Source organism: Zootoca vivipara, chromosome 4, assembly GCF_963506605.1.
Source record: "Zootoca vivipara chromosome 4, rZooViv1.1, whole genome shotgun sequence".
Lineage (NCBI taxonomy): Eukaryota > Metazoa > Chordata > Lepidosauria > Squamata > Lacertidae > Zootoca > Zootoca vivipara.
In genome coordinates, this window is record NC_083279.1 from 99,161,927 (window position 1) to 99,189,814 (window position 27,888).

The 27,888-nt window shown below is 47.9% G+C and overlaps 1 protein-coding gene across 2 annotated transcripts in view; it reads left to right on the forward strand.

Moving 5' to 3' along the window:
• Nucleotides 1-27,888, forward strand: part of PDE2A (phosphodiesterase 2A) — a 360,136-nt gene that overhangs the window by 281,841 nt on the left and 50,407 nt on the right. For both annotated transcript variants that reach the window (XM_060273988.1, XM_060273990.1), the window contains 4 exons: nucleotides 11,302-11,411; nucleotides 13,051-13,106; nucleotides 22,678-22,737; nucleotides 26,288-26,447. In XM_060273988.1, the coding sequence (XP_060129971.1) occupies nucleotides 11,302-11,411; nucleotides 13,051-13,106; nucleotides 22,678-22,737; nucleotides 26,288-26,447 (386 nt within the window). The remainder of the gene's footprint in view (nucleotides 1-11,301; nucleotides 11,412-13,050; nucleotides 13,107-22,677; nucleotides 22,738-26,287; nucleotides 26,448-27,888) is intronic.

Genomic DNA, 27,888 nt, shown 5'->3' on the forward strand with positions numbered 1-27,888 from the left:
AATTCAAGGCACAGGAAGAAGGTGGGTTTCCTCCTCTGCTCCAAGGGGAGATCTATGCTTTTTTAAATGTACTTTTGTACATACTTAGATTCACTCTTCTATGAAAGAGAAACAAAATCCCCAGTTGCCAAACACAAGCAGTCAGATCTCATTCATCAGGTCTCTGCGTGTTCAAACAATGGATTCCTATGTCACCAGGTTCCTTTTCCCTTAAAAAATGCATTTCGGGTTTCTTTTATGTGCATTTCAAATGCTTGATCCTCCAGGGCACACCAGATGATCTTGGTTTTTAGAAATACGCCCATTCTTGTCATTCAGAAAGGGTAGCGGAGAGCTTCAGTCTTTCAGCGGGTGAGGTCTTCGGAGTACTGCAAATGAAACCCTGTTTGCAGTAAAATAATCTGAAAATTTGCAGCCAGGAAGCTGGTCCTGTCTTGGCTGGCCTTGTTGCAGTTAACCTGCGGGACTCACTTCCCCAGGAGACAGGGATGGCCACCAATGTGGGTGGTTTTAAAAGAGGATTAGATAAATTCATGGAGGAGGAGAGGGCTATCGATGGCTCCTATCCTGGACGGCGCTGCTCCTCTGCCTCCACGGTCGGAGGCAGCGATGCTTCTGAATCCCAGTTGCTGGAAACCACAGGAAGACTGCTCTTGTGTTCGAATCCTGATTTGGGTTTTCCAGAGGCATCTGGTCGGTCCCTGTGAGAACAGGATGCTGGATTAGGTGGAGCTATTGGCCTGATCCAGCGGGCTTTTCTTATGTACCGCAGCAACCGGCACCCAGCTTTTGACAGCAGAGGTATACATGGCTATTGAAACTTTTCCAAAAGCCTCACAACCTTGCTGTGCGTGAAGGTGGGTGGGGAGAGCAGAGGGCCTGTGTCGTTTTTCTTTTTTAGAAAAGGAGGCAATAAGATCATCTCAGCATAAACAGAGAGGCCGGCACCGAGAGCCGTCAAACCCGTTGGTCTGTGATGGAGAGCTTCGGCAGGCCTGGAGGAGAGATGAGTTCATGACTCTCCAGGCCATTAAGCAGGGCCCCGTAGCCACTGGCAGTGACGGATGTCTGCGCGCCTGAGACATCCATCGCAACGTCATTATTCTCACACAGCCGGGAAAGGAAGCCCATTAAGCAGAGCCTATCTTGAGGTGCGCTGTGCCCTCGAGGTGCCATCAGTCACAGGGATGGGCTGCGAGCCGGGAGCCACGTTCCTACGAAGTCACCTGGCTAGTGCCCCCCACCCCCAGCATTCCCTGGGCAAAAATCCTTTTCCTGTCCAGATGGCCAAGGAAGGCCATCAGTTCTAGCTCTCCTGGCCACAGTGCTGGATTGACATATAAGCTAAGCATGCTATAGCTTAGGGCCCCAGCAGTGGAGAAGGGTCTCCCTCGGGAGGTTGTGGACTGTCCTGACTTGGAGGTTTTTCAGCAGAGGTTGGATGGCCATTCGTCAGGGATCGTTGAGCTGAGATTCCTGCAATGCTGGGGGTTGGACTAGAGGACCCTCAGAAGAATCATCTCCAAAGAACCATAGAATCCTAGAGTTGGAAGAGACCACAAGGGCCATCCAGTCCAACCCCCTGCCCAGCAGGAAACACCATCAAAGCATTCCTGACATATGCCTGTCAAGCCTCTGCTTAAAGACCTCCAAAGACGGAGACTCCACCACACTCCTTGGTAGCAAATTCCACTGCCAAACAGCTCTTACTGTCAGGAAGTTCTTCCTAATGTTTAGGTGGAAGAAGGAGAAGGAGGTACAGCACAGTTCGAATAGGGCAGTGGTGGCCAAACTTGGCCCTCCCACTGTTTTTGGACTCCAACTCCCATCATCCCTAGCTAACAGGACCAGTGGCCAGGGATGATGAGAGTAATTGTAGTCCCAAAACAGCTGGAGGGCCAAATGTGGCCACCACTGGAGATGGGTTATAAAAGGCTCCCTTTCTGAAACCCTGTGGACATTACTGAGCCAGCTGGACCCCAAAGACCAGCCACAGCTTCATGGGTTCTCCACGTGGCTCATAATTTGGAGGAAAACGGTTAGGTAGAATACATGGAGAAGGTCTCAGAGTCAATACCTGGCACCTCCAAGTATGGCTGGGAAGGACTCCCTGTCTGACACCCTGAGTCTGGTTAGGAATCATTCTGCAAAGAAACAGAAAAGGTGCGTGTAGCTTTAAGAATGGTTTCTGTTAAGCTCCATACTGTTTGGCTGCTGTTTGTGCTGAAGGAGCAGTTGCATTTTGAATTTGCCCACAGAGAGAGAACACCTACTTGCTTTAAGTTTGTTGCAATAAACCCTTGTTTAACTCCAGTCTCGCTGCTTCGTGGGTTTGTCCTCTGTTCTCTACCATCTGAAAAAGCCGCCATCTAATAGAGTCTGCGGACAATAATGAGTTATATGGACCGATGTTCCGGCTCTGTCCGAGGCTGCTTCCAATGTTCTTTGTCCCTGAAAGCTCTCCTCCTATCTTGCCCCAGGCCTACTGAGGAGGGAAGGAACGGCTGGAATCAGTTTCCATCGACATGCTGCAGATAAGGATGCGCAGGGACTGAGAGATGCTTTAGGAGGGGAAATTTCGCCAGCCATAAATCAAAACGTGGCTGGAGATCAAACACAGGACTCGTTGTGGGTTATTGAGGGAAATGCCATGCCTCCCGCAGATATGCTCCAGCAGAAGAGATGTCTGTTTCCATGGCCAGCTGCTATCGGTAACCCCTTGGTGGGTTCTTCATTCTGCATTCCCTTTCTGCTTCCAAGAGGCACAGCAGATGCCGTCAGCCACGGAGCTTCGCTCTGAAAGACCATTTCCTGCTCCCAGGAAACACCAGCTCTCAGCGGGGAACTGAGAAACCTCCGCACAAACAAGACTCTGGATAGCTGTGATTGGAATGCAGCTACCTCTGGAGAGGAGCACAGTGACAGCGTATATTATTTTATTGTTTTATGATCTATTGTTTCACAGCATTTATACGCTGCTCAGTTGTCAGGGACGCGGGTGGAGCTGTGGGTTAAACCACTGCCGATCAGAAGGTCAGCGGTTTGAATCTCCGGGACAGGGTGAGCTCCCATTGCTCAGTCCCTGCTCCTGCCCACCTAGCAGTTCAAAAGCACATCAAAGTGCAAGTAGATAAATACCTCTGGCGGAAAGTTAAACTGTTTCCGTGCGCTACTCTGGCTCGCCAGAAGTGGCTTAGTCATGCTGGCCAAATGACCTGGAAGCTCCCTTGGCCAATAGAGCGAGATGAGCGCCGCAACCCCAGAGTCGGTCACGACTGGACCTAATGGTCAGGGGTCCCTTTACCTCAGGCATCCCCAAACTTCGGCCCTCCAGATGTTTTGAACTACAATTCCCATCTTCCCTGACCACTGGTCCTGTTAGCTAGGGATCATGGGAGTTGTAGGCCAAAACATCTGGAGGGCCGTAGTTTGGGGATGCCTGCTTTACCTTTACCTTACAGTTGTAAATAAAGCACACGGAACAGTTTATTAGGAGAATAAAATTATCAGTAAAAGCAACTATTTAAAACGTGTGTTTTTTTTTAAAAAAAACCCCAGCAATAAACTAAAAACAGATTCAAATGCACATCAGCATTTTACACACCCTGAAGCCCCGTGGATTGTGAAGGAGGCATGCAGCTCATTTTGTTTGACACCTGTCCACCTGCACAGAATTTTGCAGAATCTTTTTTTTGCAGAGGGTCCAGAATCATGAAATCCCAAGCTTTCATCTTTGCTTTTCGGTTTAAATAAAAAGTCTGCTTCTAGTCCTCATGGTTACAGAGATAGGCTGGGACACCCATCATCCTTCTCTTTAAAAAAAAAAAGTTCAATTGCCCGACAGATGGAGCCCTCAGACTGTACATCCCTGGTCATTACTGTGGGGGGCAGAGAGAGGGGCTCTCCGTCCCTTTCTGGCCTGTCGTGGGCTTTGCAATGATCCGGATGTGCAAGGATTAACTGAGCAATGAAAAAAGCAGTAGGGAACTGTTTAATGGGACGATTCAATAATCCCATAGCCAGAAGTAACAGAAAACCACTAATTAAAGAGGAAGTAGCATTGGAAGCCGAAAATGATTTAAAGGAATAGAGGCAAGAGGAGATGGCTCATTAAAAGGCTTGCAGCGAAACAGGAATTTAAGTAAAAGAAGAGTACTTATGAGGAAACATATATCAGGATCTTCCCCCTGGGGATGGCTTCTGCAGGATCATTATGGGAAATATACAGTTATATTAAGTGTGGAGGTAAAAGACTGCCCGCTGATTGTACAGGAGGAGTGCCACGAGCTGTGCTAAAGGATCCTAGTGCAGAAAAGTATGGAAACCTTGGGGAATCCTATCTGCTTGATCAGTTCAGAGGGGACCCTCTTAGTCCCATAGGGGTAAAGGTACCCCTAGGTCCAGTTGCGGACAACTCTGGGGTTGAGCGCTCATCTTGCTTTACAGGCTAAGGAGCCGGCGTACAGCTTCCAGGTCATCCGGCCAGCATGACAAAGCCGCTTCTGGCGAAACCAGAGCAGCGCACGGAAACGCCGTTTACCTTCCCACCGGAGTGGTACCTATTTATCTACTTGCACTTTGAGGTGCTTTCGAACTGCTAGGTTGGCAGGAGCTGGGACCGAGCAATGGGAGCTCACCCCATCACGGGGATTCGAAATGCCGACCTTCTGATCGGCAAGCCCTAGGCTCTGTGGTTTAGTCCTATATCCTGTATTTAAAGTGACCAAGCAGGTGCCCACAATGGGAACCCCACAACAGGAGTCCCTGTGCAACAGGAGTCTTGGGATTCCCAGCAACTGGTACGCACACCGTCTCTAATCCTGCAAGTAAGAAAATCATAGAACCATCAAGTTGTAGAGTTGGAAGGGACCCTGGGGGTCATCTAGTCCAACCCCCTGCCATGCAGGAATATCAATTATATCTCAATAGGCATTAAAGCCACCCAAGTTGGTGGACTTGCAACTCCCATCATCCCTAACATTCGTGTGTCGGCTGCAGTGTGTAGGTGCAGGGCCAGATTTAGGCTTGATGAGGCCCTCAGCTCCTGAAGGTAATGGGGCCCTTTCTATGTCCAGCTGTCCTTTGTCAACAACAAATGGTCGCTGTTTTTGTGTTGAATATATGCTATATGGTAATTTATGGACCTAATAGGTATCTCAAGCCATTTGAACATAACAAAATATGTATCTTGTCAAAGTCATTGTTGAACTGAACTACAATTAAGAAGTATATTAATAGCGAAATAATCATTAAGTTCTAACTTAAAATGATTTTTTATTCATAACAAACTTAATAATGCAAACACCTTGGCATTTGGCAATAACAAGAGTTCCTTTAGAAACACAATTGACAAAGACTCATAATCTGGTCTCTAGAAACTCGCTATAACATGAAATAACAAAAGGTGTAAATATGTGATGCAAACTGCTTATAATGATAAATAGCAGAATGTAGGCACCCTATATATAGAAAGGAGCAAACCAGTGATATTTTAGGGAGCAGGCTAGCAGGCAGGGCCCATGACTTACATCACAGAAGCCTACACAACATAAAACAATGTTACTGTATGCAGGTTTTATTTTATTTGTTTTCTATCTTATATTTTGGAAATGTACATCCAGGTTTTTTTCCCTTTAGATTTTTTTGGGGCCCCCGAAGAGAGTGGGGCCCTAAGCTAGAGCTTGTTTAGCTTATATGTAAATCCAGCACTGTGTAGGTGTGCTGTTCAAACGTTCCCTGCGCTCCTCCCGGGGCTGGAAAGGTTTAACCTCCAGTTTGCTAGTAAAACAGATGCATGCCTTAAAGAGTGTGTCACCAACATGAAAAGTTTGGAAAGGTCTGACCTTAGAGGGCGTCTGGTTCTCCACTGCTGGTTTACTTCATCAGCGCATGAACTGCTATCTTGGGCTGCATTGATATATATGGCTATATTCAGCCGGAACTCAGCAGAACTCAATTCCTGCACCTCTCGGGTTGGCAATTACAAGGTTTTGCAATTACAAGAGAACAAGGGAGGTGTTCGTGGTGAGTTCTGGCACCTCTTTTCCCACACATGGGGGTGAGGAGAGGTTTGTAAACAGTGGAGTCAGAGGGGAAAAGAGACCAATTTACCTTATGGGGCAGGGGAACAGGCACTAACTTTCCTTTGCCTCTGGAGGGTGTGCCATTGACAGCCACGAAAGTTCTGGTTACAGGTAGGTAGCCGTGTTGGTCTGGGTCGAAGTAAAATAAAAAAAATTCCTTCAGTAGCACCTTAAAGACCAACTAAGTTTTTATTTTGGTATGAGCTTTCGTGTGCATGCACACTTCTTCAGATACAGTGAAATGGAAGTTTCCAGGCACTTATGTAGAGAAGGGGTGGGGAGGGGTGGGGATGGGGAGGGGGGATCACTCAGAAGGGTGGTGGAAATGGGTGATTGACTGACTGATAGCTGTTGATGACCGCAAACGACTGCAAATGGTTTTGCATCTCAACCCTTGCTTTTTCATGCAAAACCATTTGCAGTCGTTTGCGGTCATCAACAGCTATCAGTCAGTCAATCACCCATTTCCACCACCCTTCTGAGTGATCCCCCCTCCCCATCCCCACCCCTCCCCACCCCTTCTCTACATAAGTGCCTGGAAACTTCCATTTCACTGTATCTGAAGAAGTGTGCATGCACACGAAAGCTCATACCAAAATAAAAACTTAGTTGGTCTTTAAGGTGCTACTGAAGGAATTTTTTTTATTTAGCCACGGAAGTGTGCCCCAAGGCACCTGAGATAGATGATAGATAGATAGATAGATAGATAGATAGATAGATAGATAGATAGATAGATAGATAGATAGATAGATAGATGATAGATATATTTAGGATCCACCCTATTCTCTTGACTGCAATTTGGTTTAACTGATTGCAATATTGTATTTTTAAATCTGTTACCCCACCTATGGGAGCTCGGCTTGCAGCTGTATTGGATTCGAATTTGTTTTCATATATGAAATTGGTTCTAACCCTTTGCATATACTGATTTTTTTATTAAAAAAACCATATGGAACTGCTTTCATCTATGGAATCGTTTTTACCATTGATGTCTTTACTGTGAACCAGCTTTGAGATACCTGTAGTTTGTGAGAAGTGATTAATGAATGGGGTTAAATGAATGAATGAATGAATGAATGGTGGAGACAAGCAAGAAATAATCATAACCACCTGTTGTGAAAGTTCCCTGCCTTTTTTGCCCTACTAAGATCTGTCACACTGGTCCCCCCCCCTTCTTTCTTGGTCAGGAATTCAGCCCCTTCCTTCCTGTTACTGTTAGGAAGAACTTCCTGACAGTAAGAGCTGTTCGGCAGTGGAATTTGCTGCCAAGGAGTGTGGTGGAGTCTCCTTCTTTGGAGGTCATTAAGCAGAGGCTTGACAGGCATATGCCAAGAATGCTTTGATGGTGTTTCCTGCTTGGCAGGGGGTTGGACTGGATGGCCCTTGCGGTCTCTTCCAACTCTATGATTCTATGATTCCTGAGACATAGAACTGCAGAGTTGGAAGGGACCCCAAGGGCCATCTAGTCCAACCCCCTGCAATGCAGGAATCGCAGCTAAATAAAACTCAATCCTCTTTGCTCTGCTCTCTCTCTGTTCCAGCTCACCTTCAGCCATTCTTCTTTCCCACTTTCTTGTATTTGACATCTCCTATGGAATGCGGCTTGGCTTCCTTGCTAGAGCTCTCCGCAGGGGCTTTCTCCCCTCAGGGTAGCCCAGCTGCCACACTCTCTGCTCATAACGGACCCTGGCGTGGCCAACAAGGAGAGCATGGGGCTCCCTGCCTTTCCCTCAGCAACAAACAATCCCTTAGCTTCCGTTCCTGTGTTGCAGGGGGTGGGACTGGATGATCCTTGGGGGTCCCTTCCAGCCCTACCATCCTATGAATCTAGGAGCCTCAGTCTCTTTTCCAGCTCTGCTGTTCTCCTTTTAGGGAGCTTCTGATTCACCGGGAAGTCTCGCCTCCCCAAAGGGAGAGCTGGATCTTGTGGGCAGCTGTAGCGGCTTACCCTCAAATCCTCTGAAATGCCGAGGGGGCTTTGGCAGTAATCCTGACAAGATGGCAAGAGGGAGGGAGAAAGGGACACACACACACACCACAAGCTCTTCTGCTAGCTGAAGGGAAATCAGGTGGGAAGGAGGAAAGCAATGGCCAGTTTGTGCCAGCAGCAAATATATATAAATGGTTATCTCCCGCTTGGACTACTGCAATCCGCTCTACGTGGGGCTACCATTGAAGGTGACCCAGAAACTTCAACTAATCCAGAATGGGGCAGCCAGACTGGTGACTGGGATTGGCTGCCGAGACCATATAACTCCTGTCCTGAAAGACCTACATTGGCTCCCAGGACATTTCCTAGCACAATTCAAAGTGTTGGTGCTGACCTTGAAAGCCCTAAACGGCCTCGTATACCTGAAGGAGCGTCTCCACCCCCATCGTTCCGCCCGGACACGGAGGTCCAGCGCTGAGGGCCTTCTGGCGGTTCCCTCCCTGCGAGAAGCAAGGTTATAGAGAACCAGGCAGGGGCCTTCTTGTTGGTGGCACCCACCCTGTGGAACGCCCTCCCAGCAGATGTCAAGGAAATAAACAACTACGGTACCTGACTTTTAGAAGACATCTGAAGGGAAGTTTTTAATGTCTGATGTTCTGTCGTGTTTTTAATATTCTGTTGAAAGCTGCCCAGAGTGGCTAGGGAGACACAGGCAGATGGGCAGAGTATAAGTAATATATTATTATTATTATTATTATTATTATTAATCAAGGTTGCTTGGCATCCACATCTCCAGATCTGAGCAGCAATCTAATCTGCAAAGGCTGAGACCATGTCTCTTCCAAAGCACAGATAATAATCTATTACTTTATCTTGTGAACTGCCCTGGGATCTTTTGATGACGGGTGGTAAATCAATCTAACAAGTAAACAGATATACCTGTAAATTAAATTAAAATACTCTGCGGCTCAGCAGAATTGGCTGTACAGCTTGCTTCCTTCTCTACCTGGGATCCGTTTTTACACCTGTGCTGCCTGCTCTGACGCTAAACACGAGCCACTCAGTGTATACATATGCTTGGCTGCGATCCCCACATTGCATGGGGTTAGACTAGAGGACCTTGAGGGTCCCTTCCAACTCAGCAATTTGATGGTTAGAAACAATTTAAAGCGTACGTCTCCAGGTTCAGAAGCCAGAGGGGACAGAGGGGACTTCCACACCCTCCGCCACATAGAAGACCCTCTTCCCCTGGGGCTGCCGCCACCCCATAGCCTTTGAGGGCGGAGGGGCTACATTCAGCTGGACCGTTTTAAAGGGCTGGTCCTGCCAGGAGCCTGTTTCTCACTTTCCCTTCACACTCAGCAGAGAAAAATCTTTGCTCGGTGAGAATGACCACTTAACACTCCGATTCTAACCAAGGGTCCTTTATTGGGAAGTGCCAACAAGCAGGTGCTAATGGGACTTGCTTCAAAGGGTGGCTCAGTCCCAGCTTTTGAATGGCGCCGCGGAGCGCCCCGCCCTCAGCTTGGAGAGGTCCGCTTTCTTTAGGCTCAAACAGTGTTCATTGTATATTTGAGAGCTTTTTCAAGAGCACCATAGAATCATAGAGTTGGAAGAGACCACAAGGGCCATCCAGTCCAACCCCCTGCCGAGCAGGAAACACCATCAAAGCATTCCTGACAGATGGCTGCTGAGCCTCTGCTTAAAGACCTCCAAAGAAGGAGACTCCACCACACTCCTTGGTAGCAAATTCCACTGCCGAACAGCTCTTACTGTCAGGAAGTTCTTCCTAATGTTTGGAATCTTCTTTCTTGAAGTTTGAATCCATTGCTCCGTGTCCGCTTCTCTGGAGCAGCAGAAAACAATCTTTCTCCCTCCTTCATATGACATCCTTTCATATATTTGAACATGGCTATCATATCACCCCTTAACCTCTTCTCCAGGCTAAACATACCCAGCTCCCTAAGCCGTTCCTCATAAGGCATTGTTTCCAGGCCTTTGATCATTTTGGTTGCCCGCTTCTGGACACGTTCCAGCTTGTCAGTATCCTTCTTGAACTGTGGTGCCCAGAGCAGAATACAGTGGTACTATTACTTCCCTTGATCTAGATGCTATACTCCTATTGATGCAGCCCAGAATTGCATTGGCTTTTTTAGCTGCTGCATCACACTGTTGACTCATGTCAAGTTTGTGGTCTACCAGGGCTCCGTTTCTCTAAAGGATTCCTAAACTGCTGAATACACACCCTCCAACATTTCTCCAATGAAAATTATTATTATTATTATTATTATTATTATTATTATTATTATATTTATATTTATACCCCACCCATCTGACTGGGTTGCCCCATCCACTCTGGGTGGCTTCAAACAGATATAAAAACATCATAGAACATTAAACATTTTAAAAAAAACTCCCTACGCAGGGCTGCCTTCAGATGTCTTCTAAAGGTTGTCTACCGTAGTTACTTATCTCCTTGGCTCAAGGGTTGCATAACTCCATACCCTCCAACACATCTCTGATGAAAATAGGGACGTCCACAGAGCCTAGGGCTTGCCGATCAGAAGGTCGGCGGTTCAAATCCCTGCGACGGGGTGAGCTCCCGTTGCTCGGTCCCAGCTCCTGCCAACCTAGCAGTTCGAAAGCACGTCAAAGTGCAAGTAGATAAATAGCGGGAAGGTAAACGGCATTTCCGTGCTCTGCTCTGGTTCACCAGAAGCGGCTTTGTCATGCTGGCCACATGACCCAGAAGCTGTACGCTGGCTCCCTCGGCCAATAACGTGAGATGAGCGCCGCAACCCCAGAGTCGGTCACAACTGGACCTAATGGTCAGGGGTCCCTTTACCCTTTAAGGAAAAGTGTGACATTCCGGGATCAAATCAGAAACTGGGATGCCTAAAGTTGGAGCCTTAAGATCAGGCATCCCCAAACTTTGGCCCTCCAGATGTTTTGGACTACAATTCCCATCTTCCCCAACCACTGGTCCTGTTAGCTAGGGATCATGGGAGTTGTAGGCCAAAACATCTGGAGGGCCGCAGTTTGGGAATGCCTGCTTAAGATGGTGCCAGACGAGCATCCCTGGGGAGAGCATCCCACAAACGGGGAGCCGCTGCAGAAAGGGCCCCGTTCTCGTGTTGCCACCCTCTGGACCTCTCATGAAAGAGGCACCTAGATTTTTTGGGCCTTTCTCCAAAGCTAATTTTTCGTTTGCGGGGCACTTTCCCCTCGTTCTTGTACCAGCTCTCCTTCAGCTCTGCTTTCCTTTTCCTTTTTCAATTGTCCTTTCAGAGATGCCGTCCTGCAGCAGAAGAGGGTGGAATGCAAAGGGCTGCCCCCGGCTGAGTTGCAGGGCAAGCCGATGATTGGCCTGGCTGCGCCATTAGCCCCGGATAAGCAAGGTAAGAACCGTCCTGGGAAAGAGGGGGAGCGGAAGGGGGTTTTAGGTTGTTGAGATCTGTGGGTATAGGGCGGTGTAAAAAAACATTAAATAGCAACAATAATAATATTACCACCCATTCTGCCCAAATAGTGCATGGCTGGGGAACCTGGAGAGGCAGTGTGGTGTAGTGGTTAGAGTGTTGGACTAGGACCTGGGAGACCAAGGTTCTAATCCCCACCTCACAGGGTTGTCGTGAGGATAAGCCATGCAGGAAGAAGAAGACCTTGAGCTCCCGGGAAGAAAGGGGGGGGGGCTTTAAATGCAAAACAAAATAAGGCAAAGTTACATATATAATAATAAATATTTCATTTTTATTTTTTTAATTTAAAAATAATCTTTATATCAACACAGATAAAGAATAACACAATAGATAGATAAGACAATACATCAATACAATAAAAGAAGAAATCACATAATTAACAACCTCCATCACCTTGATCTTTAATATTTAATACCTCTTCAATTACTACTTATAATTCCCCTCCCCTCCCTCCCTCCCTCCCCCTCCACCCCTACTCCCCTCACCTATGTGCGATATTATTGGTATTTACCTATTTTATTCTGCTATGTTATTTATTTTTATTCTTAATATACACATTCTTTTCATTGTACTGTATTATCCAATAACCTTGCAATTCAAAATCTACTCTATTTTCTATTGCCTACTTTCCCTTTCCCTATTTCTTCACCTATCTTTCTTCACTTTCCTATTGTTTATTATCTTTCTTTCATATATAATTCTATGCATTCCCATTCTTTATTTTATTTTATTTTATTTGTATCCTGCCCCTCTGACTGGCTTGCCCCAGCCTCTTTGGGTAGCTATGTGTCCGTTTGGAGAAATTTTCACGGAAATGCTTGCAAACCTTCATGAGGATTTAAAAAAAAAAAAAGATGCGGAAATCATAGAATCAGAGTTGGAAGGGACCACAGGGGTCATCTAGTCCAACCCCCTGCAATGCAGGAATCTTTAGCCTGAGGTGGGGCTTGAACCCACGACCCTGAGATTAAGACTCTCTACCGACTGAGCTATCCCATTTAATACAGAACAATGGGGAAACAAGCAACTGATTTTTATTTTTATTTTATTGGGGGGATTAATACCCTGATCGTCAGCCCAGAATATCAGAGAAGCTTACATATGATCAGAACAAGACAGTCCCTAAGCACGGGCTTGTAATCTGAACAAAACCACGACACGCAAGGGGAGTGGGACAAGGAGGGAAGAGGGAGAACAAGGTCTTAAACCAGCCACCGGTTTCTAAGCAGTTGTTCCTATAATGAACATCCGGCTCGGTTCAGGGGAAAAGAGGTGCAGATGAAAGGAGCCTTCTGCTTCCTATTTCTCTCTCTCCTGCCCCCCGCCCCGGCCCCCTCCCACCACCGCCCCACGCAGGTGACAGTTGAAGGATTTGCCCATTTCTCAAATCTGGGTAGCGTTGCCCTGTTCCCGCTGCCTTTCTCCTCCATCTCGTGGGGTGCAAAGGGTTCTTCCCCCCCCTTATCACCAGCCCCCCCAATCTTCCTGCTTCCTTCTTCCTGCCTCCCCCTTTGCTAAACTCTCATCTTGATGGGGTCCCTTCCTCTTTGCCTTGCAGTGTTGATCATCCCCTTGGCGGACAAGGATGTTGGGACCGTGGTCTGTGTCATCCTGGTAAGTTTGCTGGCATTTGCTCCTAAAAGGGTTTGTGAAGAAGGAGGCGTTCTACTCAGGTCTTTGTGGCTGGAGTCGTAATTTATTTCACAAAATTTATACACCTCTCAGTTGTTATTTTTTAAAAAAAACACCCCACAAGCTCAAAGCAGTTTGCGAACAGGCTAACGCAGTAAAATTATCATGAAGAAAAATGAGCGCCTATAATTTTAGACCTTTGAAAAGTTAAAATAGCAGTAGACTCAGAAGCGAAGAAAGTGCGTGAAATATATTTGGAGTCGAGAGTGAATTTCATGCTCTTTATTCAACTCGTAGTCATCAAGGAGAAGAAGAGAAGAATGCCCTTTTCCCAAAACCATCTGCTTATATACATTATTTACACAATGGGCTTTGCCTGATTGGCTACTTCAGGGCTACACCTGTGGGCCAATCAGTTTGTGGATTGACTTCTGCCAGCCGCCTGATTGGCTGCTCCTGCAGGCCAATCAGGTTGAGGATTCACTTCCACCTGGAGTTGGATTTGGTGACTCCTGCGGACCAATCAGACTGCTGATTCTGGATCCTATTGTTCGATGATTCAGCTCAGTACATAACAGTGCGCATTCTCAACAACTGAGTAGGCTTGTCTGACCAAGAAGGTTTTTAGCAGGCACCGAAAAGAATACGTACAGGGAAGGCTCCTGCCTGACATCAAGAGGCAGGGAGTTCCACAGGGCAGGTGCTGCCACACTAAGCAATTGAGTTCTTACAAATGTAGAGCAGGTATTAAGTAGCACCTGTGGCCGTGCCAGTTCCACCAACTGAAGCAGTCGAGTGGGCAATACGTATAAGGGGTATGGTGATCTTGTAGGTAAATTGGCCCCAAAAGGATTCAGATACCAATAGCAACCCCTTGAACTTGGCTTGGCAACAGATTGGTACCCAGTGTAGATCTCTGAGCAGCAGATATTAGATGCCGAAAAGGCCTCGCTCCTGTTGGCATCCACAGTACCAGGAGGGGGCACCAAGTTGGCACCGGGAAGCCTGATTTAAATCGGCTGTTTTGCATTTAATTCCTGGGCTTGGCTCTGTAACGTTTTCTCCAGACGGCTGCTTTCAGCTTGTTTTACCTGTAAGAAGAGTATTTTAGCCGTAGTTTGCGGTTTTAGTTGCTTATCCGGGCTGCCCGGAGAGGGCTTTACCCAGAGACCGTCCTCGGACAGACTGGCGGCTCAGCGGCGTGTGGCGAGAGAGGCTGAAGAGGTCACTCGTGCCAGCCTCTCTGACACGGCCATTATTGGCACTCCAATTAAGCTGCCTCATTCAAGCCCCAAGAGCCGGAGGGTCAAACCGGGATGAGATTTCTGCAGAACTTTCCCTTCACGGAGGCAGCAGGGCGAGCGACGAGGTTAACAAAGCCCTGGAGCTGCCCGACTTCTCTTGCCAGCGCCCAGCAAGGTTGCGGCGACGGACTCGGCAGCCAGGGAGATAAGGGCTTAAGTGGATTAGCGCCTGGTGCTCTGGTGCCACATCTGCTAAATTCGCACCAGCGCTTATTAAAAAGGAATTAAGGTGATTAAGAGGCGCTGACCTTTCCCTGCTGGCACAGGGAGATGGGACCACGTGGCAGGCCCCCTGCGCACCTGGCCGATTTCCACAAAGACACATTGGCCTTTACAGTTGCTGGCAGAAGTGAGGCCTTGTAATAATAATAATAATAATAATAATAATAATAATAATAATAATAATACCCTGCCCATCTGACTGGGCTGCCCCAGCCACTCTGGGCGGCTTCCAAAAAATGCAAAATGTAATAAAACATCAAACATTAAAAACTTCCCAGTACAGGGCTGCCTTTAGATCAGGGGGCTCCAGGCCCAGGGGCCGGATCCGGTCCAATCGCCTTCTAAATCCGGCCCGCGGACGGTCAGGGAATCAGCATGTTTTTACATGAGTAGAATGTGGTTTTATTTTATTTAAAATGCATCTCTGGGTTATTTGTGGGGCCTGCCTGATGTTTTTACATGAGTAGAATGTGTCCTTTTATTTAAAATGCATCTTTGGGTTATTTGTGGGGCATAGGAATTTGTTCATTTTTTTTTTCCAAAATATAGTCCAGCCCCCCACAAGGTCTGAGGGACAGTGGACCGGCCCCCTGCTGAAAAAGTTTGCTGACCCCTCCACACTGAAAAAGTTTGCTGACCCCCCCACAAGGTCTGAGGGACAGTGGACCGGCCCCCTGCTGAAAAAGTTTGCTGACCCCTGTGCTCAGAGATTGGCACTGGCCGCCGGTTTGCAACTGGGTGTTAGAATAATAGAAATGTAGAGTTGGGAAAGACCCAGGGGGTCATCTAGTCCAACCCCCTGCAATGCAGGAAACTCAGCTATTCCTATTCCTATAGAAAGCCCTTAAAAGCTTGGGGCCGGTTTACCTGTGAGATCACCTCTCCCCATATATACCCATTCAGCTGCTTTGACTGGCAGAACTGGAACTCTTACAAGCACCGCATATCACCCATTCCACATTTGTAAGAATCTGATATTCTTGCCTGGCAGCGCTTACTGTATACTTTGGAACTCCCTGCCTCTTGAAACCAGCCAGGACCCTTCAGAGTCCTCTTTCCCGCTCCTGCTAAAAAACATCCCTGTTTGGACAAGCCTGTCCAGCTGTTTTAGAAATGGGGTTTTAAAATCTGTTTTCAGGGTTGTTTTTAACTTTTGAAAAGTTTTCAATTGTTGTTGTATTCTTATTGGTAATCTTATCGCTTTATCTTTTTTTGTAAACAGTTTTGAGGGTTTTTTTAACAATCAAGCGACGTACAATTTTTTATAAAATCAAATAAATTGAAATAAATAAAGATCAAGTATGTAGCTTCTTTGACAGCAAAAGGATGGTAGTATAAACTTTAACTATCCAGAGTGGTTTAACCAGGCATAAGCAAACTCGGCCCTCCAGATGTTTTTTGGGACTACAACTCCCATCATCCCTAGCTAACAGGACCAGTGTTCAGGGATGATGGGAATTGTAGTCCCAAAACATCTGGAGGGCCGAGTTTGCCTATGCCTGGGTTTAACAATCCATCCCTCTGCATGGGGAATTCTGGGAATTGTAGCTCTGGGAGAGGAATTGAGGGTCCCCTAGCAACTCTCAGCACCCTAAACAAACTACACCTCCCAGCATTCTTTGCGGTGGAAGCCATGGCCGTTTAAACTGACATCATTGCGTTTTAAAGGTGTGTGTGGTGTGAATGTGGCTGGGCTGATTGAGAGGGAGAGCCGTGCTCCTTTCTGCAGGATCTTGCACTCTCCGCTTGTTGCCTGTCAGAATTACAGAGCAGGGAAAGCTTGTGTTGCATTTGTTCCTGGCAGGCTTAGGTGGGGTTGGCTCAAGTCCCTGAGAGGCTGATGAGAAGTCGGTGCTAATTAACAGGAGATTTATGACAGGGGCACTTTTCTAGGGAGAACCGCAAGTGGAAGAAAGGAAAGCAGAGAAAGAGAAGAATACCGTGCATTCATTGCCAGGATCGCCGTGGAAGCATTTTTAGTGTCATTCAGTGGCAAAAGGGCATTACAGTTTACTTTACACACACACAAACAGAGAGAGCAAGTGGGAGAGAGTGCCTGATTTACATATAAGCTCTAGCTTAGGGTCCCACTCTCTTGGGGGCCCCCAAAAAATTTAAAGGAAAAAAAACTGGATGTACATTTCCAAAATATAAGACAAACAACAAATGAAATAAAACCTACATACAGCCACAGTGTTTTGTGTTGTGTTGGCTCCTACGATGTAAATCATGGGCCCCGCCTGCTAGCCTGCTCCCTAAAATATCACTGGTTTGCTTATATATATATATATATATATATATATATATATATATATATATATATATAGGGTGCCTACATTCTGCATGGACTGGTTGCATAAAAGGTAAACCACCGTGAAGTGTAAATATATAAATGTATATGTACCAACAACCTTCACATATACAAGGAGTTTCAAAAATGTGTACAAAATCTCATGCTCGAGGTCTTAAAAGTCCAGTATAAAGTGCAATAATCAAGTCCGATAGTAAAGTGCTATGATGTATCATGCGTTCTTATCTCTTCCCATGTGTTCTTATCTCATCCGACGGGTGGCCAGCTTCTTCCCCGTTTCACAGGAATGGTTTCCTCAGGGGGCGGACTCTTTCAAAGGTTCATGTGCAAAAACTTAGCAAGACTACCGAAGCTCACAATCCTCAAAGATTTGGAGGGTTCCTACCCTCCAAAGCATGAGAAAACAAGCTTGCTCCATCTTCCACATGGCAGCCCTTTAGGTATTTGAAGATGGCTATCCTATCTCCTCTCAGTCTCCTCTTTTCCAGGCTAAACATCCCCAGCTCCTTCAACCGTTCCTCATCAGGCTTGGTTTCCAGACCCTTGGTCATTTTGGTCGCCCTCCTCTGCACACCTTCCAGCTTGTCAACACCCTCCTTAAACTGTGGTGCCCAAGGGTCATCTAGCCCAACCCCCTGCAGTGTAGGAATCCTTTTGCCCATCGTGAGACTCAAACCCACAACCTTGAGATTAAGAGTCTTATCCTCTACCAACTGAGCTATCAAGAATATATGGTCTCTCGTTCTCAAACGGTTGCATCGACGGTCTGCTGCAGCCCTTTTATTGCTACGTGGTTTGGCTAAGCCAGGCTTCCTCAACCTCGGCCCTCCAGATGTTTTGAGACTACAATTCCCATCATACCTGACCACTGGGTCCTGCTAGCTAGGGATCATGGGAGTTGTAAAAACATCTGGATGGCTGAGTTTGAGGAAGCCTGGGCTAAGGTCAGGGCAGTCTCGAGCAGGTCGGCCGCCCTGGCGCTGAGGGGCGGAGATCGCTCCGGCGCCCCCACCCTCGCAGGGCGCAGCATGGTTTCCGCGCGACGCCCTGCCTACCAGCCCGGCGCCCTGGCGCACCGCACCACCAGGGGTCTACCTAGAGCCAGCCCTGGCTAAGCTGTCGCAGTTCTGAGAAAACGGAGTGATAAATGGCAACACAAGCTCAGTTTTCAGCAGCTGCATAAAGTAGACACAAGTTATATCCCACACACACACACAACCAGGCTGCGTCAGTGGCCATAAGGCTGGGAGAACTGCCTGTTGCTGCCTCACGAGTCCGTGTCCAGATCCAAACCAGAGGCTTTTGACTATCCTATGCCACTGCTATCCCCCTCCATCTTTGCAGCCCCTGTTAAGAGCCCGTTTTCTGGGCTGGCTGGCGGGCTTGAGCCTTACCTTCCATGAGTCAGAGAGAACTCTAGCATGTGGGAGCTTCTGCTAGGCAAAAGGACCTTGAGGCAAGGGCTTTGGGAACACGGGGAGCGAGGAGCCCCCTCCCTCCCCTTCTCTGCATCTCATTATCCTTATCTCCCATGGACTGTAGTTATCTGTCCCTGCTTTCTCCAACTCATTTGTGCCTAACTCTCTTCTGAGGGAAGCAGAGAGGGCACTCACCCCAAAGCATAACCAAACAGGAACTCGGGAAGGAGGGAGGGAGGAATCCAGAGTGCTTCAACCACAAAACTGCCAAGTTTGGGGAGGATTCAGTCCCAGAGATGCTCCAAAGTGGTACCCTCCATGGACGCTGTAAGGGGGAGGGCTTATAGGGAACAGCCCCCCCCCCTCATCAGGAGCAGCCCATCTCCCAGCAGTAATGAAAGCGAAGGGTCGGAAGGGGAAAGTCAGGAGACGGAGAGGGAGTGCCAGAGCTCCCCCCCACACATACCGGAATTAAGGAGGAGGAGAAAGGGGAGGAGGTTAGCTGTCCCGCGACTCTTATGTTGGTCAAGGTCGCAAAAGGGGGCAGTGCCGGATTCTGAATCGGACTGATGAGACATGAAACCAGCAGCTCAATTCACTGTAAATAATGTGCACCAATAAAAGTTCCTGAAAGACAAGCATGTGGAGGGTCGTGACTCAAGAGTAGTTGCAAAAACCCTGACAGACGCCTAGCGTATTTTTCACTTCATAGGACGCACCTAGTTTTTAGAGGAGGAAAACAAGATTTATTTATTTATTGCTTTCTTAATAATAATAATAACAATAATTTATTATTTATACCCCGCGCATCTGGCTGGGTTTCCCCAGCCACTCTGGGCGGCTTCCAACAGAACAATGAAATAAAACAATCTATTAAAGATTAAAAGCCTCCCTAAACAGGGCTGCCTTCAGATGTCTTCTAAAAGTCAGATACTGTAGTTGTTTATCTACTTGACATCTGATGGGAGGGTGTTCCACAGGGCGGGCGCCACCACCGAGAAGGCCCTCTGCCTAGTTCCCTGCAACTTGGCTTCTTGCAACGAGGGAACCGCCAGAAGGCCCTCGGTGCTGGACCTCAGTGTCCGGGCAGAACGATGGGGGTGGAGACGCTCCTTCAGGTATACAGGACCGAGGCCATTTAGGGCTTTCAAGGTCAGCACCAACACTTTGAACTGTGCTCGGAAACATACTGGGAGCCAATGGAGATCTTTCAAGACTGGTGTTATGTGGTCTCGGCGGCCGCTCCCAGTCACCAGTCTAGCTGCCGCATTCTGGATTAGTTGTAGTTTCCGAGTCACCTTCAAAGGTAGCCTCACGAATTGTCCTAGGCAAAGCAGCCTTTGCCCCCCCCCCCCCAGTAAATATCTGAGGAAGCTTCTTTTGCAAAGGGGGAAAGCTCCATTTATTTGAGGATCAGCTCAAAGTTGTGCAGCTTTTTTTTTGCAAATGTGAAAAGCCCCGGGGGGGGGGGGAGTCCAGCTCACAGTTGTACAGCTTTTTCAAAGGGGGAAAGCTCCAATTTTGAAGGTCAGCTCAAAGTTATTGAGCTTACCTTGCAAAGGGGGAAAAAATCCTGTTTTATGGGGTTCAACTCACAGTTCTGCAGCTTCTCTAAGAAAGGAAAGGGACCCATTTATACAGTTTCCAGACAGATAATCTAATCAGCCAGTCACATGTCGCTGGGGAAACAAACAGCTTCCCTCTGCAGACAACAATTGAGGCCTGGGCAAGGGGCCTGGGTGGGCCAGGAAGGGAGCTAGCGTCTCTTATCTCCCTCCCCGATCTCTTGCAATCAGCTGCTGAGCGGCTCCTTTCAACACTCTCTTCCCCTCTTGTTAGCCTTTAGGTATTTCTAAAAATAAAAAAAGCACGATCTGCCTTTTGCCCCATGGCAATTCGGCTCCAGGGACCACGCATTCGCTCCATAAGACGCACAGACATTTCCTCTTACTTTTTAGGAGGAAAAAAGTGTGTCTTATGGAGCAAAAAATACGGTAATTATTGGCTTATTGGCCAAAGTGGAGGCTACCTTGGAGGTTGCGATCCTTGAAGCCCTTGCCCATCACACAGAGGTGTCTTGACAGCTTGTCAGGTGGGCATCCAAGTCCAAGGCCCATCGCTTTGGATTTGCTCAGATCATTGCCTGATTTCGCTGGGGGGGGGTGAACAAAGGAGTATTGGGTTCCCTTCGTAGCTGTGAGCAATTTCGGATGGGCAGCTGTGGGCTTTCAAGCCATAGCTTTTTATGTGTGTGTGAAGCAATTGCACAGAGTTGAGTTGTTCCTGTCCTGGTCCCTCAGTGTTGGGATCAAGCTGAATAATGCAAGATTGAATCACAGAAGTGTAGAGTTGGTTGGGGGCCCACAAGGGTCATCTAGTCCAACCCCCTGGAAATGCAGAAATCTCAGCCCAAGAATCCCTGGCAGGTGGCCATCCAACCTCTGTTTTCAAACCTCCAAGAAGGAGAGATTGAGGAAAGATAGAAAGAGAGGGCTTCTTAACGCAGTGCACAGTTAAACTGTGGAACTCATGCCCACAGGAGGCAGTGATGATGGCCACTAACCTGGTTGGTTTAAAAGAGGGTTAGCCAAATCCATGGAAGAGGAGAGGGCTATGGATACTAGCCAAGATGGCTCTGTTCTGCCTCCAGGAAGCAATGATTCTGAACACCAGTTGCTGGAAACCGCAACTCTTGCTCTTGTGGTGGAGTTCTGTTTTTGGGTTTCCCAGAGGCACCTGGTTGGCCACTGTGAGAAGAGGATGCTGGTCTAGACGAGCCATTGACCTCACCCAGCAGAGTCTTCGTGGGAGTTGCAGTCAAAAAGGTCCGGAAGGCACCATCGAGTCATGGAATTGTAGATTTGGAGGATACCCCCAAAGGGTCCTCTAGTCCACCCCCCTGCAATGCAGGAATCTCAACTATATCATCCAAGACAGATGGTCATCCAACCTCTGCTTCAAAACCTCCAAGGAAGGAGAGTCCACAACCTCCCGAGATAGTCTGTTCCACTGTCAAACAGCTCTTACTGTCAGAATCTTAATAGAAAAATTCCTTCCAGTAGCACCTTAGAGACCAACTAGGTTTGTCACTGGTGTGAGTTTTCGTGTGCACGCACACTTCTTCAGATACACTGAAACAGAAGTCACCGGACCCTTATATATAGTGGGAGGGTGGGGAGGTGTATTACTCAGAAGGGTGGTGGGAATGGGGGATTGGCTGATAGGTGTGGTAAACCTGTGGGCGACTGTTAACGATTGCAATTGGTCTTACAGGAAAAAGCAAGGGGTGAGATGGCTAAAAATAGCTTCATCGTGTATAATGAGATAAGAATCCAATGTCTCTATTCAGACCAGGTCTCTCCATGGTTTTAAGTTTGGTAATAAGTTGCAATTCAGCAACTTCTCTTTCCAGTCTATTTCTGAAATTCTTTTATAGTAAGACAGCTACCATATTTTTTGCTCCATAAGACACACTTTTTTCCTCCTAAAAAGTAAGGGGAAATGTCTGTGCGTCTTATGGAGCAAATGTGTGGTCCCTGGAGCCAAATTGCCCAGGGGCGAAAGGCAGATCGTGCTTTTTCCTTTTTCCTTTTAAGAAAGAGCTAAAGCAGACACCCCCAAACTTCGGCCCTCCAGATGTTATGGACTACAATTCCCATCTTCCCTTACCACTGGTCCTGTTAGCTAGGGATCATGGGAGTTGTAGGCTAAAACATCTGAAGGGCCGCAGTTTGGGGATGCCTGAGCTAAAGGCTAACAAGAGGGAAAGAGGAAGCTGCTCAGCAGCTGATTGCAAGAGATCGGGGAGGGAGATAAGGGATGCTAGCTTCCTTTCCAGCCACGCCCCCTTGCCCAGGCCTCCATTGTTGAATGTTCTGCAGAGGGAGGCTGTTTGTTTCCCCAGCAACATGTGACTGGCTGATTGGATTATCTGGCTGATTAGATTATCAGAAGTTGAACAGGATTTTTTCCCTTTGCAAAGTAAACTCAACAACTTTGAGCTGATCCTTTTAAAAAATGTGGCTTTTCCTCTTTGCAAAAGGAGCTGCACAACTGTGAGCTGATCCCGCCAACAATGGGGCTTTCCCCCTTTCCTCCTCAGAAAACTAAGTGCGTCTTATGATTTCGTTGTAATTTCGTTGTTCCTGCAAGGGGACAATGACAATAAAGATATCTTATCTTATCTTATGATCAGGTGCGTCTTATGGAGTGAAAAATACTTTGTTGTCAGAAACTTCTTCCTGATGAAAGCTGACCTTGAAAACATTGCTTTAACTCTCTTCCCTTCTCCTTTTCAGGTACACTGTAGTCAACTCTCTGAATCAGATGAGCTGAACCTTCGCGCTTTAGAGAAGCATGTAAGTATCATCATCATCATCTCACCAGTACGTAATACCTTAAACTCTTTGTCTGTCTGCTGCTACCAACAACACTTTGATAAACATATTTTTTACCCCTGTCATTGCTACCCGTTGACCTGCTTTAGACATCCTTTTAATGCTGGGACTCTGGTGCCAACTCTTAAGACTCACCTTGCTGCTGCCCAGCATCTTTCTCCCTGGAAGACGTTTACATGTGTTAGCGCATAATATGCCATCTTTTTGAGCGGGTGGAGATTTACCAAGTTGTTACTCCTGCATCTCATCTACCGCAGTGGACATAAGAATATAAGGACGGCCTGGCTTCAGGATCAGGAGAATTCCCCCTGGGTAGTCCAGGGACCCAGGTGGCGCTGTGGGTTAAACCACAGAGCCTAGGGTTGCTGATCAGAAGGTTGGCGGTTCGAATCCCTGCAATGGGGTGAGCTCCCGTTGCTCGGTCCCAGCTCCTGCCAACCTAGCAGTTCGAAAGCACGTCAAAGTGCAAGTAGATAAATAGGTACCACTCTGGCGGGAAGGAAAACGACGTTTCCGTGCGCTGCTCTGGTTTGCCAGAAGCAGCTTTGTCATGCTGGCCACATGACCCATAAGCTGTCTGCGGACAAACGCCGGCTCCCTCGGCCTATAGAGCGAGATGAGCGCTGCAACCCCAGAGTCAGACACGACTGGACCTGATGGTCAGGGGCCCCTTTACCCTTTACCTTTAGTCCAGTATCCTGTTCTTACAGCGGCCAGCCAGATGCCCATTACAGAAAACCCAGGTCCAAATGCTTTCCTCACTCGAGTTCCCCAGCAGCTGGCCTTCAGAAGAATGTTGGAGGAGCCCGTAGCCAGCCAGAATGCCACCCAACCTCTGCTTCAAAACCTCCAAAGAAGGAGGGTCCACCACCTCCTAAGGGAGTCCATTCCACCTCTTATTGTCAGAAAGTTCTTGCTGATGTTGAGTCAGAATCTCCCTTTTCCCCTTCTTCTTCTTTTGTATCTTGAATCCACTGGTCCAGGTCCTCCTCTCTGGATCAGGAGGAAAACTTGCTCCATCCTCCAAGTGACAGCCCTTCAGACATTTGAAGGTGGCTGTGAGGGACGCGGGTGGCGCTGTGGTCTAAACCACTGAGCCTAGGGTTTGCTGATCAGAAGGTCGGCAGTTCGAATCCCTGTGACAGGGTGAGTTCCTGTTGCTCGGTCCCAGCTCCTGCCAATCTAGCAGTTCGAAAGCTAGATAAATAGGTACCACTACAGCGGGAAGGTAAACGGTGTTTCCGTGCGCTGCTCTGGTTTCACCAGAAGCGGCTTAGTCATGCTGGCCACATGACCCGGAAGCTGTCTGTGGACAAATGCCGGCTCCCTCGGCCTGTAAAGCGAGATGAGCGCCGCAACCCCAGAGTCATTCGCAACTGGACTTAACTGTCAGGGGTCCTTTACCTTTACCTTTTTATCACTTCACCTCTCAGCGTCCTCTTTTCCACTTTCCTGCTTGTCAATATGATATCCTTCTTCTGGGAATGTTGTGGGTAACAGAAGAGGATATATTGATTAATATTTTCCTTCCTAACTCGCGCCAGCAAGTTTCTTCACATAGCAGAGCACATTCCCCTATTACACAGCAGGAAGCTGGTTGCAGATTTGTTAAAATCTCTTAAGTTCCATTATTCCTGGTAAGACCCCTTTGATTCCCTCCTTAAAAGAATAAAGACACAACAGTCTTGTTCATAAGTAACAACAAGAAGTTTACTCACGATCAGGCAGAACACAGTGTGATCCCTGAAGGCAGACTTTAGGCTTAAAGTTACAAATATGTACAAACAGGTTTACCCCATATGGGAGATAACCCAGGAACTGCTGGCTGAGAGTGCAATCCAGGTGAATCAGGAAGCAGGCAGGACGAAAAAGAACGGAGGTGGCTATGTGACTTGGCCTTTTACCAGGTCTGGAAAGGTCACGCCCACCTACTGGTCACATGCAAAGGAAGGATGCTCTAGCCAGGTGTAACAGGAAGTTCAAACTGGCTGGACCAGCATTCCCCTGCATGTCCACTCTAGGCAAACAGGGAATGTTGTACTTGACTGTTCCAGTGGATTATATCCCACACTTCTTAAACTGGGGTTCCCAGAATTGAACACAGGACTCCTATGAGATAAGCTGTGATTCCTGCATTGTGGGCGTTTTGAATAGGTGACCCTTTGCATCCCTTCCGACTCTATGATTCTAAACAATGTGTCCCTCCTCGCCCTGTCTCCCTCCTTAGAGCACCGTCCCTCTTAACAGGCCTCTTGGGGAACAGTAAAAAATCCATCCATCGTACATCCCTAGCCACACAGAAACCCTGCTCTCGCCTCGCAGATCTGAAAACTCCCCTCCGGCTTAATCAGCCGGCAACAGGAGACTAGAATAGTTGACACAGAGAGACCTGTGCGGGAGTGTTGCAAGGGAACACCAACCCTGCCAGGTGGAGCGGGTGGGAGGTTGCTGCGAAGACGGAAGCGTTCAAAGCTGCTCTCCCTCTCCATCTGCCTGCGGTATCTTGATGCCGTGATAATGAGGAGCCCACCTGCCACTCAAGAGACAAGGCACTACTGTTGCAAGGAGGAGCTCCACACCCCATGAGGTTGTGCTAGTGCTAGTGCTGCATTTGCAAACTGGGGGGTTGCAGGATTCAAGCCTGCCTAGAAACCTCATCCTCTGATCATCAAGGTTTTAGACATTTTGGACTCACAGCTGTCCATGAAGGCGCAGGTCAATTCTGTGTCCAGGGCAGCTGTCTATCAGCTCCATCTGGTACGCAGGCTGAGACCCTACCTGCCTGCAGACTGTCTCGCCTGAGTGGTGCATGCTCTAGTTATCTCCCGCTTGGACTACTGCAATGCGCTCTACGTGGGGCTACCTTTGAAGGTGACCCAGAAACTGCAATTAATCCAGAATGCGGCAGCTAGACTGGTGACTGGGAGCGACCGCCGAGACCACATAACACCGGTCTTGAGAGATCTGCATTGGCTCCCAGTACGTTTCTGAGCACAATTCAAAGTGTTGGTGCTGACCTTTAAAGCCCTAAATGGCCTCGGTCCGGTATACCTGAAGGAGCGTCTCCACCCCCGTCATTCTGCCCGGACACTGAGGTCCAGCTCCGAGGGCCTTCTGGCGGTTCCCTCCCTGTTACAAGTGAGGTTACAGGGAACCAGGCAGAGGGCCTTCTCGGTAGTGGCACCCGCCCTGTGGAACGCCCTCCCATCAAATGTCAACTATCTGACTTTTAGAAGACATCTGAAGGCAGCCCTGCTTAGGGAAGTTTTTCATGTTTAATGCTGTATTGTGTTTTTAATCTTTTGTTGGGAGTGCACATAGATAAATAGGTACCCTCTGAAGAATTATCATGACATTAACAATAACATAATGAGAAGGGGAGAAGGGGAATTTAAATAGGGGTGGGGTTGTGCTTTCGGCCTCATTCCACTGCAGAGTTTCTGTCCTTCGCACTCAGAGCTCTTTGCTCCATCCATTTCCCTTGCCCATTTGCAAATGCAATTCCTTGCAGATCCTGGTGTCCTACAAGCGCATCCAAGCCCTGCAGAAGCTGCAGCCCTGGCCGCAGGTCAGCCTGTCCACCAGTTCGTCGCAGAATTCTCTAGCAAAAACCGAGGGGCCTTCCAAGAACAGCTACAGCGACTTGGACCGCAAGATCCTCCAACTGTGTGGTAAGGGTGCGAGGCAGGCAGCGGCATGCTCAGATGCAGACAGATAACAATAGACTGTACATTATTTTATATATCATTTTCAAGGATTGTTTTTATATTTAGGGTGCCGTATTTCCAAAAGTGAACACCTGGACAGAGTTATTGAGCTCCCCACCTCCCACCCGGACATTTTGCCGATTTCTGAAACTTCCCACTGGATGTCATTTTCCTGGGCCAAGAAACTCGGACATATCACATATATAGATATATATGCAATTGTTTTAATTGTTTTTATATATATTGCTGTGGGATGTGGGGTCAGTCTGGATGATGCCACGAGTCCCTCCCAATTCATGGAGGTTCCTGTACCCGAGTGCTGGTTAGGAAGGAGGAAATCACTGAACTGGTCAGACCAGTTTCTTTGTAAGACCTTCTCTGGATGCTTAAGTTTCCTCCTCAGCATCCCAAAAGGAGCCAGGTTGCAAGAGCTGCAACTAAGTGAGGGGGCCATCCAGGTGGGCCTTTCCTCCACCCCCTCACCTATCTGCTAGCTAGGAGAACAATACAGTGGTACCTTGGTTCTCAAACTTAATCCATTCCGGAAATCCATTCCAAAACCAAAGCGTTCCAAAACCAAGGCACGCTTTCCCATCAAAAGTAATGCAAAACAGGTTGATGATCCCCGGCGGGCTAGGGACAAAGGTGAGAGCTGTTTCCTAGTTCTGCTGGATCTCTCAGCGGCTTTTGACACCATCTTTCAAATCAGAACCAGTGAAGGCGGTGAAGGTCCTGTGTGAGTGCCTGGAGGCGGTTGGAGGATGGATGGCGGCTAACAGATTGAGGTTGAATCCTGACAAGACAGAAGTACTGTTTTGGGGGGGGGCAGGAGGCGGGCAGGTGTGGAGGACTCCCTGGTTCTGAATGGGGTAACTGTGCCCCTGAAGGACCAGGTGCGCAGCCTGGGAGTCATTTTAGACTCACAGCTGTCCATGGAGGCGCAGGTCAATTCTGTGTCCAGGGCAGCTGTCTATCAGCTCCATCTGGTACGCAGGCTGAGACCCTACCTGCCTGCAGACTGTCTTGTGCCGATGACTTTCTGGCGGTTCCCTCGTTGCGCGAAGCCAAGTTGCAGGGAACCAGGCAGAGGGCCTTCTCGGTGGTGGTGCCCGCCCTGTGGAACGCCTTCCCATCAGATGTCAAAGAGAAAAACAGCTACCAGATTTTTAGAAGACATCTGAAGGCAGCCCTGTTTAGGGAGGCTTTTAATCTTTAATCGATTATTTTATTCTTCTGTTGGAAGCCGCCCAGAGTGGCTGGGGAAACCCAGCCAGATGGGCGGGGTATAAATAATAAATTATTATTATTATTATTATTATTATTATTATTATTCCATTCCAACCCCTAAAACCCCTAAAACAGCAATTTAACATGAATTTTACTATCTAACGAGACCACTTATCCA